Raw genomic sequence first — 13,968 nt, 5'->3', positions numbered from 1 at the left:
AATATATATATGTATTCTGTCAAGAGAAATTTGAGATTTAAGGACTTAAAAAATTTGATTTGAGACTTAAACCAAATAGATTTGTCTTTTTTGTACAGATAAACGTAGAGGAACAAAACCTTATTTCCAGAACCCTCTGATATCCATATCACAGACTGGCTGACTCATCACTCATGAATAAAGAGATAATAGTTTAAAAAAATCTGGATTATCCACCAATTTGTCAAACAATAGTTTCACATAATAGAAATCTCAAAGAAAAGTAAAGTTACCTACTTTGTGTCTATTTCCTGAAAAAATCAGATTTCAGCATAAAAACTCTTATGGATAAAGTATCCCTTTTGTCAACATTCTGCTAAGCAAACAGCAAAAATCCCTAAGTACCCAAAATGTTCTTCTCCTAGTATTTGCAGTTCTGTTAAACATCTTTCAGAAATGTATTTCAAATATTCCAGCTAACTACAGGAAAGTTTTTAAACAGTTGGATTTATTTAAGTTCATAACTCAGTTTAACTCAACAATTCTGACAAAAAAGCAATAGAAATTAAGTACAATAGCTATGTGATTCAGCAGCTTAGATAAAAATATCAGGAAACTGAAAGTTAAATTAATGCTTTTATGAAATAAACTAAAACTTGTGCTGTTTCTTCCCACCCCTTCCCTGCTGTCCTGTTTTTAAATTAACTGCCTAGGAGTTGTCACCTCAGAAGTCACAGTGCTCTGTTTCTATAGAGAGCCTGTGGCTGGATTCAATCCAGGGATGAGGCTGATCACTTTTTCAATTTTAGCTCAAACACTCCACATGATTTAAAATATAGAATGATTTAGTATATCAATTCAGTATCAGACAATGTAATTCAATGCAAAAGCATAAATGATAGTAATAATTATTAGTGCTCTAATTATATTTGTACACTATTTGTAGAAAAAAAACAAGGAACTTTTAAAAATGTATTCAATATATTAATGCTGCTGATTTACCATTTATTGATTGATTATGGTGTTGAAGATTTCATATGCAAAGGGAACATTCCACATACATGCTATGGAACTACAAATGAAATTAGAATTATTTGACAGCTGAAGAAATTGAAATACTGACAAAAAAGAGATCTATTTGAAGAAGAAAGTATAGTAAAATCCAGTGACCATAAATAACATGCAAATTTGTGAGTAGGAGTACTTTTCCATGTATATAGTGAATGCTTCAGTACACTGAATCAAGATTGGATTGCTACAGGAAACAGTGTTTTAGTAGGGCTCAGCCAGAAGATACAATCAAAATCAGGGATCACTGAGTGAAGTTTCAGCCCCTGTCTCACCCAGAATGTCAGACGCCACATCTATCTCCTGCAGCTTTAAACTAAGGCACTCACAGTTTAGCTATTAAATTTAATGTTGCATATTTGTTGGCTGAGAGAAAAAAAAGTTGTCATTGAGATGTTGCACTACCTTATTTTAAAATTCATATTATGCATGGAATTAACACACACCTATTTTCAAAACACCAGGTAGAACCAAAACCCTTCTAAGAGAACTGCCTTGCAAACGTGCTGAACTTGTTGCAACACATGCGTATTCCCAGGGTGATGATTCCATGCTGCCACTCACCAGGGTAACTCCTTCATCATTCTTCTGGTTCACACTCCCTCCACTCGAGATGAGCTGTCGGACATCTGTAAGCATTGTCATAGCTCTCTGAATCTTCATTTGGCGTAAAGAATTCAGCTCTACACCTGGAAAAAGGATAAAATTCTGCTGTTTTATTTATCAATAAAGAGCAGATATATGATTTTGTGGTCTGGGTTTTTAAAAGCTTAACCAACGTTTAAATAGACTTTAGTATGTATTTTTGAGTGTTTACTTACCTACCATTACCAGAAAGTCTGCTCCTATATTTATCAGTCGATACATGGATGATTTAAGTCAGTGAGCACTATCCAATAAACCACCCCGATCTCCTACTGACTGCAAGAGCAGTTGCAGGTAAAGGAGCTGCAATATCATGAAACCCACTGGAAATGTGAAATAGCTGTGATTGGGAACAGAATTTAAAAATCTAAGGAAGACACTCAAGTATTTGGGACTTATTTAATTTTTTGTCGTTGTTGTTGCATTCTTTCAGGCCTGCAAATACATCATAGTATCCAGACCAGTCCCCCAAATTTGGTGGCTGAACTGCTTGAGAGGTTGTGAGTCAAGACAATGACATTAAAACTCAACACTTCTTTATGTGCCTGGGTTACTTTTAACTGAGAGTAGCTCTCCAGTTGAGCCTAGACGATTTCAAGGCCCCATAAACCAAGAGGAAATGTGGTGTGGCAGTAGGAACAAATAGGAGGGGATAAAAGGAATGAAAGTATGGGATTGCTTGTGTCAGCATTGCTCCTGAAAGAATAATTGTCAAAGAACAGTATCAGAAAGAAGATAAGCAAGGCAGTCTATAACCAAAAGAAAGCACGGTCTCCAGTCCAAAGAGGTTTAAATAAGAACCAGGATACAAGTGGGTGAAGTGATTAAATTAGCAACTGGCTGTGGTTTGATTGGAACAAATAACCTTAATTTGGGACTTCATTCTTCTGCTTGTAGTTCATGTGATTATTTAAATAAATATATAGAAAATGAAATTTGAGTAAAAAATTTCTATTCTGGAAGAAACGATTTTTTATTTCTCTTCCATATTTGTCACTAAGTTTAAAAATGACAAACTATAAATAAATTTAATGAATATGTATTTAATAATGTTTTACCTTCAACAGTTCTTAAAGTTCTTTACATTACTAAAAAACTGAAGCATGTTTCAGGATAAAATAATATTTTGAGTTTCTTTGTTTTAATCTGCCCAGTAGAAATGGGTGCAAATACGTAGTTCACCAAAGAATTCTAGTTTTTTCCGACATGCCACTGTATGTACAGCTTTATGTTCTGTTGCCTGCAACACTTGTAAGAGTTTCAGCTCTGAAGTGAAATGTTCAGTGTGAGCACTGTCTTCCTATTCTCTTATTTTTAGACCTGTCACCTAAATGATTTTTTATCTGGATCAACCCTGTAATTTTGCATGTGAATGTAATTTAGACAAACACATATATATATATATGTATGTATGTATGTATATGATACTGATAGATTAAATTAGACAATGTCCCCAAAGGACAATGTGTCCAGCATCCTACTGCCTGAAAGTTGCTAGACCAGAACACAATGCCAATTTGACAGGATGTCCTCAGTGTCTCCTAACAATCCATTTTTTTTGGTCAGAACTAAGGCTTTTATGCCTTCATCACATTTCAGATTAATAATTTGAAAATACCTGATGACATTTACAGACTGCCAATGCCTCATAATGTCAATGATTTTTTTTTTACTTTCTGTTCTACCTGTTTCCTGCTTTTTGCAACAGTAAATTAATGGTTTAACACTTTTGTCCCAGTGACAGAACTCTCCCAAATACCTAAGGGCAATAGACACCCAAAATTAATTATCATTTGCAGTGTTGACTTGACATTTTAAACACTCAACATTGAAGACTGAGCAGACAAAATTAAACTTCACTGGTTCAGATGAAGTTTTTTCTAATGTTCTCAGGTAAGGAAGTTTAAAGTTTAAAAATAGATGAAGCATTTGCCTGATGAAGACAGGCATGCTTAAGTACTGCTGACAGAACTCATGTCAATTTTTTCTTTCTCTTGATATATCCGGTAAACAATAAGAAAAGGTTTTGGGTTTCAAGTAGAGAGAAAATGGGTGGAAATTAATTTACTACCTCTTTCTCTGAGAATAAAAAATGAAAACTAAGTTCACAATCCAGAAATTAGAAATACATTTTCCGATTTTCCCAGGAAGAAAAAATTTAAAAAAACAAAAAAAATCCACTGAGAGTGAAGGACAACTATTATGAGTTTGTTTCCTTCCTCATGTTTAACATAAATTGCAGTAATGCCTACAAGTTGAGGGCAGAGGCCAACTGAGTCTACTCAGTCTTTTCTAGCAAGTTACTACTGACTTACACCCAACACAGTCAGAGAATTAACATATCAGTACACAGTTATATTAACAGGGAAATATTGATCATTACTCCCTGTAAATTGCCTTTTACAGAAACTTGGTATGACTTAGCTGGGGCTACAAAAAACCCTAGCCATTGAAAGAGTAACTCTGCTCATATTTAAGGGAAAATCAAGAAAGGCATTCAGTTGTATTAATTGCTGCTTAATAATTATTTTCTCTCATAAATGTAACACAGCCATGAGCTCAGAGAAAACACATAAACCACAGAGCAATAAAAGTCACAGTCTGTATAAATATAAAACCTATTCAAGACAGCTTTACTAGCTTCAAACTAATAGTTTTATAAATGAATGATACATATTTCAATAAACAAATGGAAGTAAATCAGCCCAACAAGAGAGGTAACAAAGAGACATGCTTCCACAGACTTCACTTTTTAAATATTCAGAGTAGGTTTGAAAATGCTAGAGAAACAATAGGTTCCCTTTCTCTACCTTTACAAAAAAATATAACGAATACATGCAAAAACAATCTGTTTCAGTTTTAGAAACATAGTTTTGAATTCCAAGAACTCAGGAGCTAGTTAGCTTCAAGCAAAGATTTCTCTGCTGGGGAGCTGAGAAGCAGATTTATCAAGCATGCACATGTACCATTCTGTGAGGCTCAAACAAGGAGACCTTGTCAATAAGTGCTTTCCCTTAATCAAGTTCATAATTCTGGGGAGTTTGCTCTCCCTCCCCAGGGTGTGATACTTTCCAGGAATTTAGATGGAACAAAAAATGCTACTCATACAGTAACTAACTCTCACTGCCTGAATTAAAGAATGACCTTCACGTTGCTTTTCAAAGGGGAAATGTGCTTTAGATATTCAGCTGAAATGGGACGACAGCCAACATGAATAAAAAGAGGAAGAAAAACACATTGGCATCTACTATGGGAATGGATTCACATTTCAAAAAGTGGAAAGTCAAAAAAATAAAAAAGGCATATAATGGAAAAAACACTCAAAATATCCTGTAAAATCACAAGAGCAGAACACAGTCAAGAATTCTGCAGGAGATAAGATGGAGAAGGAACAGTTAAAACATCAGTGACCCTGCAGGGCACACATTTGGTGATGACTACCAGCAGTGGTGTCAGGCAGGAACATAACCTAAAAGCTACAAAATAAATTACCTCTCACTGTTTAAGAAAATCACTGACAAGGCTGCTTCATGTACTTTGGCTCTCTCACCTTCTCTGGCACATGGTTATACAAGTGACAACCAAAAGGAATAGAAAAACCTTAGATAAATAATGCATTAGTAACTTTCCAAAAATGTCAGTGATAAAGAAATACAAGGCAAACAGAACTGAGGGTTGCTGTTAAACACCTTTCTCTCACAAATGTCCAGTGCAAAGAAGTGTGCAAGGAGAAGACCCATTCCTGAGATCAGTACAAAGAAAATCACTGAATCATTCTGGCAAACACCAATTGCACACACTCCCAGCAGCCACTCTTGCTGTAGCATGCAGGTCTCATTCTCCAATGGGCTTTATATTCTCAAGGAGAGATCAGCATTTTGTCTTTCAAACACAAATGTACATTAAAAACTTGCAATGGCTTTGACAAACCAATCTCTCTCCTCATACTTGAGTTTTCTCTCACTCTTATCTATATATCTGCCCTTCCTGCACAGAGCTGTAGATAAATCAAGGCTCTTCACCCCTTATATGATAAATCTCTCTTACTCTTCTATAATTCAGGGGATACCACAGTTTAGAATTTGTATTTTTCTTCTGTGCAGTGTAGAATAGGATGTTGAAAATAAAAAAAACCAAAACAAACCATGGTACAATTCTTTAAATACTAATTTTAATTCACTGAAATATCTGGATCTATCTATTACTTCATTTGCCTAAAGTTTTAGAAAGACTTTTCTGTCTGCTTACTAGATATCTTGGTAAAAAACATTATTTTGTGAGATGACATTGTTCAATAGCCCTCATGCATATCACTTGGCATTATGTGAGTCTGATTTTCAAAGGTCAGCGTATAAACAAATACATGCCAGCAACATTTACTATGCAAGAAGGGAAGCCAAAATTTTCAGATTCTGCAAAAGAACACATACTTGTAAAACTACTGAAGCCCATAGCTCTAACTCACTGCAGCAGTACTGACTGATTGTTGCTGGAGGGTTTTGTCTGCCTGCCTTTAAAGATATCATTACATATGTTTAGCAAAGCATCTTTAGTTCCATAGACTGACTTGGGTTGGAATGAGCCTTAAAAATCATCTAGTTCAATCATCCTGCTACGGGCAGGGTGACTGAACTAGAAAAAACCTTTCACTAGACCACGTTGCTCAGAGTCCCATCCAACCTGGCCTTGAGCACTCCCATGGATAAGGCATCCATAGCTTCTTTGGGCAACCTGTTCCCGCACCTCACCATCCTCATAGTAAGGAATTTCTTCCTAATATCTAAACTAAACTTACTCTCTTTCAGTTTAAAACTACTGTCCCTGTGCTGTCACTACACGTCCATCTAAACAGCCTCTGTCCATCTTTCCTATAGGCTCCCCTCACGTACTGGAAGGCTACAACTAGGTCATGGCAAACCCTCTTTTCCAGGCTGAACAAGCACAATTCTCTCAGCCTTTCCTCACAGGAGAGATTCTCCATCCCTCCAGTTATCTTGTTGGCCTCCTCTGTACTCATTGCAACAGCTCTGTGTCCTTCCTGTGCTGGGGAGGCAGGAGCTGGTGCAGCACTGCAGGTGGGGCATCACAGAGTGGAGCAGAGGGGCAGAACCACCTCCCTTGACCTGCTGCCCACACTGCTCTGGATGCTGTCCAAGGCACAGTTGTCTTTCCAGGCTGATTAGGTTTATCTCCTTCCAGTCTGAATATGCTATCAGAAGTGAAGTTCCCACCTCCTCCTCATGTAGATATCAGAGTGACAATTCTCCCACTCTAGTGAACATGCTTTTATTCCTCTCTCTTCTACAATAAGGACATTGATGATCCTTTCAGCTAAAATTAGTTAAGTGAACTGTCTCTTAACTTTCATGGAAACAAAAATATTTTTTGTAATTTATTTTCAACGGCTGACAATTTCAAGGCTTAATATTAATGCATTCATTTGTGGATATGTAATGCATGTTTATTATTATTTTTTGTTATATTGATACTAGAACACAGAAGCAAAATAAGTATATCACTGTCTCTGGCTACTTCTGGTAAATATGTCTGAAATGAGATCATCACAGATGGTATTTCTACACTACAGATTTTACTGTAAGGTTTTAATGTGCTATAGTTAATTTTTTGTTAGAGAGCAGTAATAGCAGGCTACTCAACAAATGCAAGGCAGGCAGGAGTTGAGGGTGAACACAGGCCAGGCAGGTCACCATCCTTGCAGGGCACAGCACCACAATACCCGAAAACGAAATTTGAGCAGGTCTGGTGATGGGAATCAGGGCTAACAGAAGTTCTGTGGCTGCCAGAAAAGCCTCCAGTGACAAATGCAGGGAGCTGCATTTGAAGCAAGATGAAGCAAGGAGTCAAGTCAGTGGTCCAGGTTTGGGGTCAGCAAGGATCACGGCTGGGCACAGGACTGCCTCAAGCAAGGACCTGAGACTAAATGTGGCTCCAGAGACAAAGGGTGGGTGAAAGATTATGACAGTGCTGCTCCCAGCTTTGCCTCCCAGCTCAGCTCCTTCCCATCCAACAGCTCCCAGGTCACAAGGCCGCCACAGCCAGCCTTGCGCTCCGGCAGCCAAGGCCCTGGGGGCAGGGATGGAGGTCACAGTGCCTGTGGATGCACTGTGGGCACTGACATTTTTTCCATCTTGATTAAGGTTATAGCTTTAGGAATTCTATAAAAAAAGTGAAAATATGGTTCTGATGGTAATGAAATAGATTATTTATTGATAAGTTGTTTAAAAGGACACTGAAAGCGCATCCCTGTTTCCTGATTTCTTCACAATCTTTTTTCAAATCTTAGCAAAGTCTATTGGTCAATAGACCAATAGTCTATTGGTCAATAGAGATGCCTGTCTTCCTTCTAGCATCTGTTAGAAAACTAGATCATAAACTACTGGCTATAATTTTAAATGTTAATTTCAGTGTCAAAAATTGACTGCAAAGTGAATTTAAAGGTTTTCCCTTTGATAAAAACATATGGGTGACATGCTGGAAACACAAAAATATTAAGAAGAATCTAAAACTTCAAAGCCCCCCCAAGAACTATAAAAAATTAAAAATTAGCTCATTCACACTTATATTAGAAAACATAAGGGCCAAAGGAAAATAAATATTGTCAACTATTTTTTCCAATGTGCCACATTTTCCATGTGCTTCATTTTTTGAAAGGACCTACTGAAACATTTCATTTATTCCTCTGTTCTTGTCGGCAACACCAATACCTAACCCCTACCATTAATTAATCAGGTTGTCAAAAAATAGGGTTTTTTTGTGTGTGATAATCTTATGGGTAGGTGGTTCCAAATCAACAAGAATCAAAAGGAAAAAAACTGAGGCTTTTTTTGTTTTGATTGCCTATTTTTCTGTCAATTTACTGCATCAATATTGTTGAAAGAAAATTTGTGAGCATAAATCAAGATCATGGTGCATATGGTTCTGAAACAGAGAATATATCAGGGAATTTAGTTTTAGTCGAAGCTTGCTGATCTTTAGTGCTAACAATCTGTATATGTTGGCATTTTAGTGAGTTCTTACTGGAGTACATTAGCAAGAACTCCTTAATATCTGTGAAATAGTTTGGAATATTAAAGTCTAGACCAGTATTTTTCTGAAATAATATTGATTTATATCCCTTTATTTTCTTGACTGCATTGAATAAAATCTAAGAGGTTTTCTTCCCTCATTGGATTACTAGGTCTGTTCAAGGATTTCTGCACCACACCCTCAACACTACAACATTTTGGTGTACACATTCATTATTTTTAACTAACAACAAATAATCCAAATGAAAAATACACAAAACTAGGATCTTCATTTTGATGTAATTCTCACAAAAAGTGCCAGAGTATTGAGAAACACACAAGGAGATGTACAGTGCAGGTGTTGGCAGTTGTGGGGCTGCAGGGATGGGGTGTGTGGGGAGAGGCAGGGGCTGTCCCATCAGCAGCAGCACACAGCTGAGCCTGCAGCCAAGTGTGGCAAAGCAAACTAACACTCCTAAAGGAGCTCCACACCTGAAAGGAAAACCCAGAATGGAGCAGAGGGAAGTGTGAAGAAGAAAAAGGGCAGATAGGGAGACTGCCAGGTACCAACTCCCCACCTCCACGTGCTGCTTGTGATGGTAGAAGAGTTTGGAGTGAAGAAGTGAAGCCTGAAAAGAGGAGAGGAAAAGTGTTGTTCTAATGTTTGTCTTTCTATTTTCCTCTACCTGAGTCTATTCCAGTTGACAAATTCCACCAAGTTGAATCTGTTTAGCCTGTGACAGTAACTGGTAAGCAATCTTGCTGTCCTTGTCAGGGAGGGAATGGGTGAGCAGCTTTGTGGGAGCTTTTACTGCAATCACCCCAGATTTTATGGATAACTTCAAACTAACTTACAGTTTAATTTTGGCATATCTTCCTATCACATTCTAGGTTACAGTAAAGTGTCAGGTTGGCAGTAATTTTTTCTTTAATCCTTGCCCACTACTTTTCTAATTTAGGTTTTTCTGCACATGTCATATGTCCCATATGTTGTTAGCTGTTAGCTTCAGGGAAATTCTCCTTATTGTAGTAATTGACAAGTTGGCTATTTCTGGCTAAGGTTAAAAGCTGTCTTCTGTGAAGGAATCTGTACTAACATTAAGCTTCTTTTTTTTATTTTCTACCTACTGCTGCAAGGCAGTAAAACAAATTTATTTCTTCTATTTTGCAGCTGAATAGTAAGGCTTAATTCCTTTGCTAGCAAAAATTTAACAAACAATGGTCTACATCTGCAAAATCTGCACAATATTTTAACTTATTTAAACAATACAAAGCCACTTAAATGGATGGGGCTTGCACATGATTTTTGCTCTATATGCAGTTTTCTGAGACACCTGAATATGATCCTTTTAATATTCAGGGAACAAACCAGACCTATTATTCCCCCAGCTAGGTATAGCATAATAGATTTTGCTTAACTGCATGAAATCACTGTTACCATCAAAGGTCAATAACCTTTAACCAGCTATTTTAAATTCATTTGCCCCCACAGAAAGTGAATAATATGATGTAAAATACTTGACAGAAAAGCAATACCCATTTTTTCTCCTGTACCTGTGTCACAGTAGAAAAAAAGGAGCACCATCCCTACATTTGGGTAGATATGTTATTTAAATATAGAATATAGTCAATCTTCAAAAAATAAAATCAAGACAGACTGTTTTCTATTGCTTAATTATTGGCTACTGCATGAAACTCTCACTACACAACAGACAAGAAAGCCATTAAATTTGCTTTGAGATCCCTGGGATATGTAGACAGTTCTTAAAAAATGTAAATGTCCAAACATTCTTTTCTCAGATTCAACAATAAGGCTGAGGCTCTTGGAGTGTAGAGTTATCTTAGTGAAAACTGAAGCCTGAGATCCTGGAGGACAAAAGAGAACATTTTCTTTGGAAATGAATTACAGTGAATGTGTCACCTCCTATGACTTGGCAAATACAGAATCAAGAACTATCTGCCAGTCAGTTTTAGTTTATAGCTGAGTCATGCAATCCACTACAACTAAATATCAAGTAATAAATTAAACAAAAATGCTGCATTCCTCAAAGTATTAAATATTTTAAACAGCCTAGTGGAAAAGGAAGAAACAAGGATCAGAGTTTCACCGACACACTTCTACAATAGAACATTCTGCCTCCAGAAACACTAGCAGTCATTCAAAGTTTGATTGTTTTAAAATGCCATAAATTACTCAAAAGGTTTGCCTTAAAATTAAAGCTGTAATTAATCAAAACAAAAGTTATGGAAGGTGCTGTGTGGACTTTCTTGATGATTTCAATAACCAATCAGGTAGGTTTAGAATAAAGCAGGACAAATAGTGAAAAAACTATCACCTTTTTACATTATGCGCTGGGTGACTTTGTGATGGGTATCCCCAGTTGTCTGCTCTGTTTATGCTGGATATTAAGTTCTGCACCTTAAGATTGGTTCCAAGAGACAAGAGGAGGAGAAGAAGCACGGAGTTTGTTATCAGGAAATGCACTTGTGCCCCCACATCCTACTCCTGGACTGTGTTGTCCGCAGTGGGCAGTGGGAGGGAGCTCTTGTGGTTTTTTTGTAAGTTTTTTTAGCTAGCTGAGGCAGAGAAGTTTCCTGGACTGTTTTTTATTTTTTTCTTAGAACTGATGAGCCCTGCTCTGGACAGAAAACCCAGAAGAACACCAGGAGCTCGCACCTGTGGCCCATCAGGGCCTGGGACAAGGAACTTTCCAGTGCTGGAGGGATAAGAGACTGAGTGAGTCAAGCTACATCCCATGACAAGGACTTGCTGAATTTGCCATCTCTTCAGAACAGCGAGAGGTTTCATTGTTTAATGTCACTCATTTCATATGTCTCTGAATACTTTGCTTGTTAAATAAAGAGGTTTTTTTTTCACTCTTCTCCAAGGAATCTTCTCCTGAATGAGTTGGGGGAGGGGGGCTGCTTGAATCTGCTTTCTGGAGGGACCCCTTTAGAAGTTTCCTCCCAAATTTGCCCTAAACCAGGACATATTTCCATTTCACCTCTGAAGGGAGACACTTCCTGAAAGTAAACAGTGAATGGATTTGAAGCTGAAGGTGCAAGAGGCAACAAAGAAAACTTCAAATGAAAACAAAATGAAAAGAAATTACATAAAGATGGGTTAGCACTGGAATGGGTGCCCAGAGAGAAGTAGAATCTCCAGTCCCACCTGGCCTACTCTCAGTTGGCCTTGCCTCAGCAGATGTTGAAATCCTTAAATAAGTCAGGACTTTATTTTGATAGCAAAACAGGAACACCAGTAACATGGAAAACCAATGACATCTTGGCACAGAACAAATATAACAGCTTTTACTGGTGTTCTCCTTGTAGCTGGCCAAGTTAATAACTCTTCCCTTCTCTACAGTCAGCATTTCCTAGGACTGCACTGTTGTTGATAGGAGTATAGACTGCTGAATAGGGGCCTACACACAGACCTGTAAATTTAAATATCCTAAAAGTCATCCCACGCAGCAGACTGCTGTGGGATGACTTTTGACTACGGAGGGATTCTGGGCTCCCTTCATAGCACATGGAAAGAAGCAGGCAGTTCAGATCCTAATTCATGTGCCTCACTACAGATGCCTACCTTCAAAGCATCACTTTTACTTTAAGAAGGTTTGCTATAGAGTGGCTACCAGATATTAGTTTTAGATAAATCAACCCAAATAGAGTCCTTGAGCTCATGAGCCCACTAGGCTTCTGAATGCCCCTTGAACATAACCTAGTACGATACAGTTAAGCTGTTTCACACACTTTCCTAAGCATAAAGTAGGCTGCTGTATTTCCCTTCCACCCCCGATTAGAGTTATCTTAAATGAAACTTACAACATGCCAGAATTATTGTCCAACAGAAACAATGCTCTTAAGATACAGAGAATGTGTATCTCAAATTGTGTTTTCTGAAGTCTGCTAATTCCTTTCTTCAGTCAATAAATACTTAATACAATGTAACATTATTTATATCATGCAATATAATAGCAGAGAAAGCTAATTTCTGTACAGGAAAACAGAATATTTTAACAAAATAGTATTAATTTCATTAGACTTCAGTAATAAAATCTCCACAAAACATCCTTACATGTTATACTCCATAATAGTAAAGTATATATCAAAGCTTTCTGGCAGTTGCTAGATGATTACAATATTTTGTACTTGTGGCACTCCTGTGCCCTAACAGATCATTTACAAGCAGAAATCAAAGAACTAACTCCAGCAACTGTTTTAAAACATATAAATCATTAAAGGCATCCAAGGCTATTGTTATCACTTATGGCTCCAGGCCTTCCGCAGAGTAAATTAAGTTACTTCAAACAATGAAGAGCAGTTGAATCACTAAGATCGGCAGTAAAATTAAACAGATACAGTGAACTACCACAGTAGTAAAATCTGTAAGAAGTTGTATAAACACTAGACTTCTAAGAACTCTAATGTTTCCAATTAACAATGTTTTCTGTGGTTTCAAAGTTACTTGTTCCAATCTTACTTTGTTTCATCAACATAAATTGATAGCTTCTGCTTTTCTCATTAGCTAAGCTATAAGGCACCTAATTTTACTTTTCTCTGTGATCTCTGCAATTACAGGCAATGTTTAAAGTACAGTCTACTCTACACACAAATCTCTTCTTAGTATTGTAAACCAGGATGCACAACTGAAAGGAGAATTGAAACATGAAAATGAACAATTTTAGGAATGAAGGGAAGTTCAGAGAATAGGGAAATATTTCTTATACATTGTATTTAAAGGCTGAGACTTTGGCTGGGTGTTTCTCAATACTACAGGCTGAAGATAGTATTTAATACAGGATCAGCTAATCCTGTATAAACAGGCTTGGTCCTGACCTTGGTCTGTGTTGAGGTATTCATTTGCAGGTGTGCATGGGGATTGCTACCACGAGGAGAACTTCACCAAAACAATGCACAGAGAAACACTGAGACTGGGAAATTCAAAGTAATTCATACTTAATCATACAGCTTAATTTCCTACAAGAATCTCCTCCTCAGTTACTATTGATCTTGGTAGGCTATACAAATACTTCATAGGTACTAACTAAATTTCAAAAGTGCAAAATCAGGACACTTGGAGCTGCCTATTGTTCCAAGAATAATACTAGCAGACCAAGCAAAGTTGATGAGCATTTTGACACTGATCATCCCGAGGCCAGCTCGTCATGCACAATGGCAGTTAAGGGGTAGGATTGATCTATCCTGACTATCTAACCCTAAAACTTGTCAATTAAGCTCTTATTAG

The 13,968-nt window shown here is 37.3% G+C and overlaps 1 protein-coding gene across 5 annotated transcripts in view; it reads right to left on the bottom strand.

Annotated features, from left to right (window-relative positions):
- The window catches only part of MYO16 (myosin XVI), a 359,417-nt gene that overhangs the window by 198,547 nt on the left and 146,902 nt on the right, over positions 1-13,968 (bottom strand). For all 5 annotated transcript variants that reach the window (XM_064708929.1, XM_064708944.1, XM_064708935.1 and 2 more), the window contains exon 6: positions 1,612-1,736. In XM_064708929.1, the coding sequence (XP_064564999.1) occupies positions 1,612-1,736 (125 nt within the window). The remainder of the gene's footprint in view (positions 1-1,611; positions 1,737-13,968) is intronic.

The sequence above is a fragment of the Zonotrichia leucophrys genome, chromosome 1 (assembly GCF_028769735.1).
Source record: "Zonotrichia leucophrys gambelii isolate GWCS_2022_RI chromosome 1, RI_Zleu_2.0, whole genome shotgun sequence".
Classification (NCBI taxonomy): Eukaryota; Metazoa; Chordata; class Aves; order Passeriformes; family Passerellidae; genus Zonotrichia; species Zonotrichia leucophrys.
This window is presented reverse-complemented; position numbering and strand designations above follow the sequence as displayed.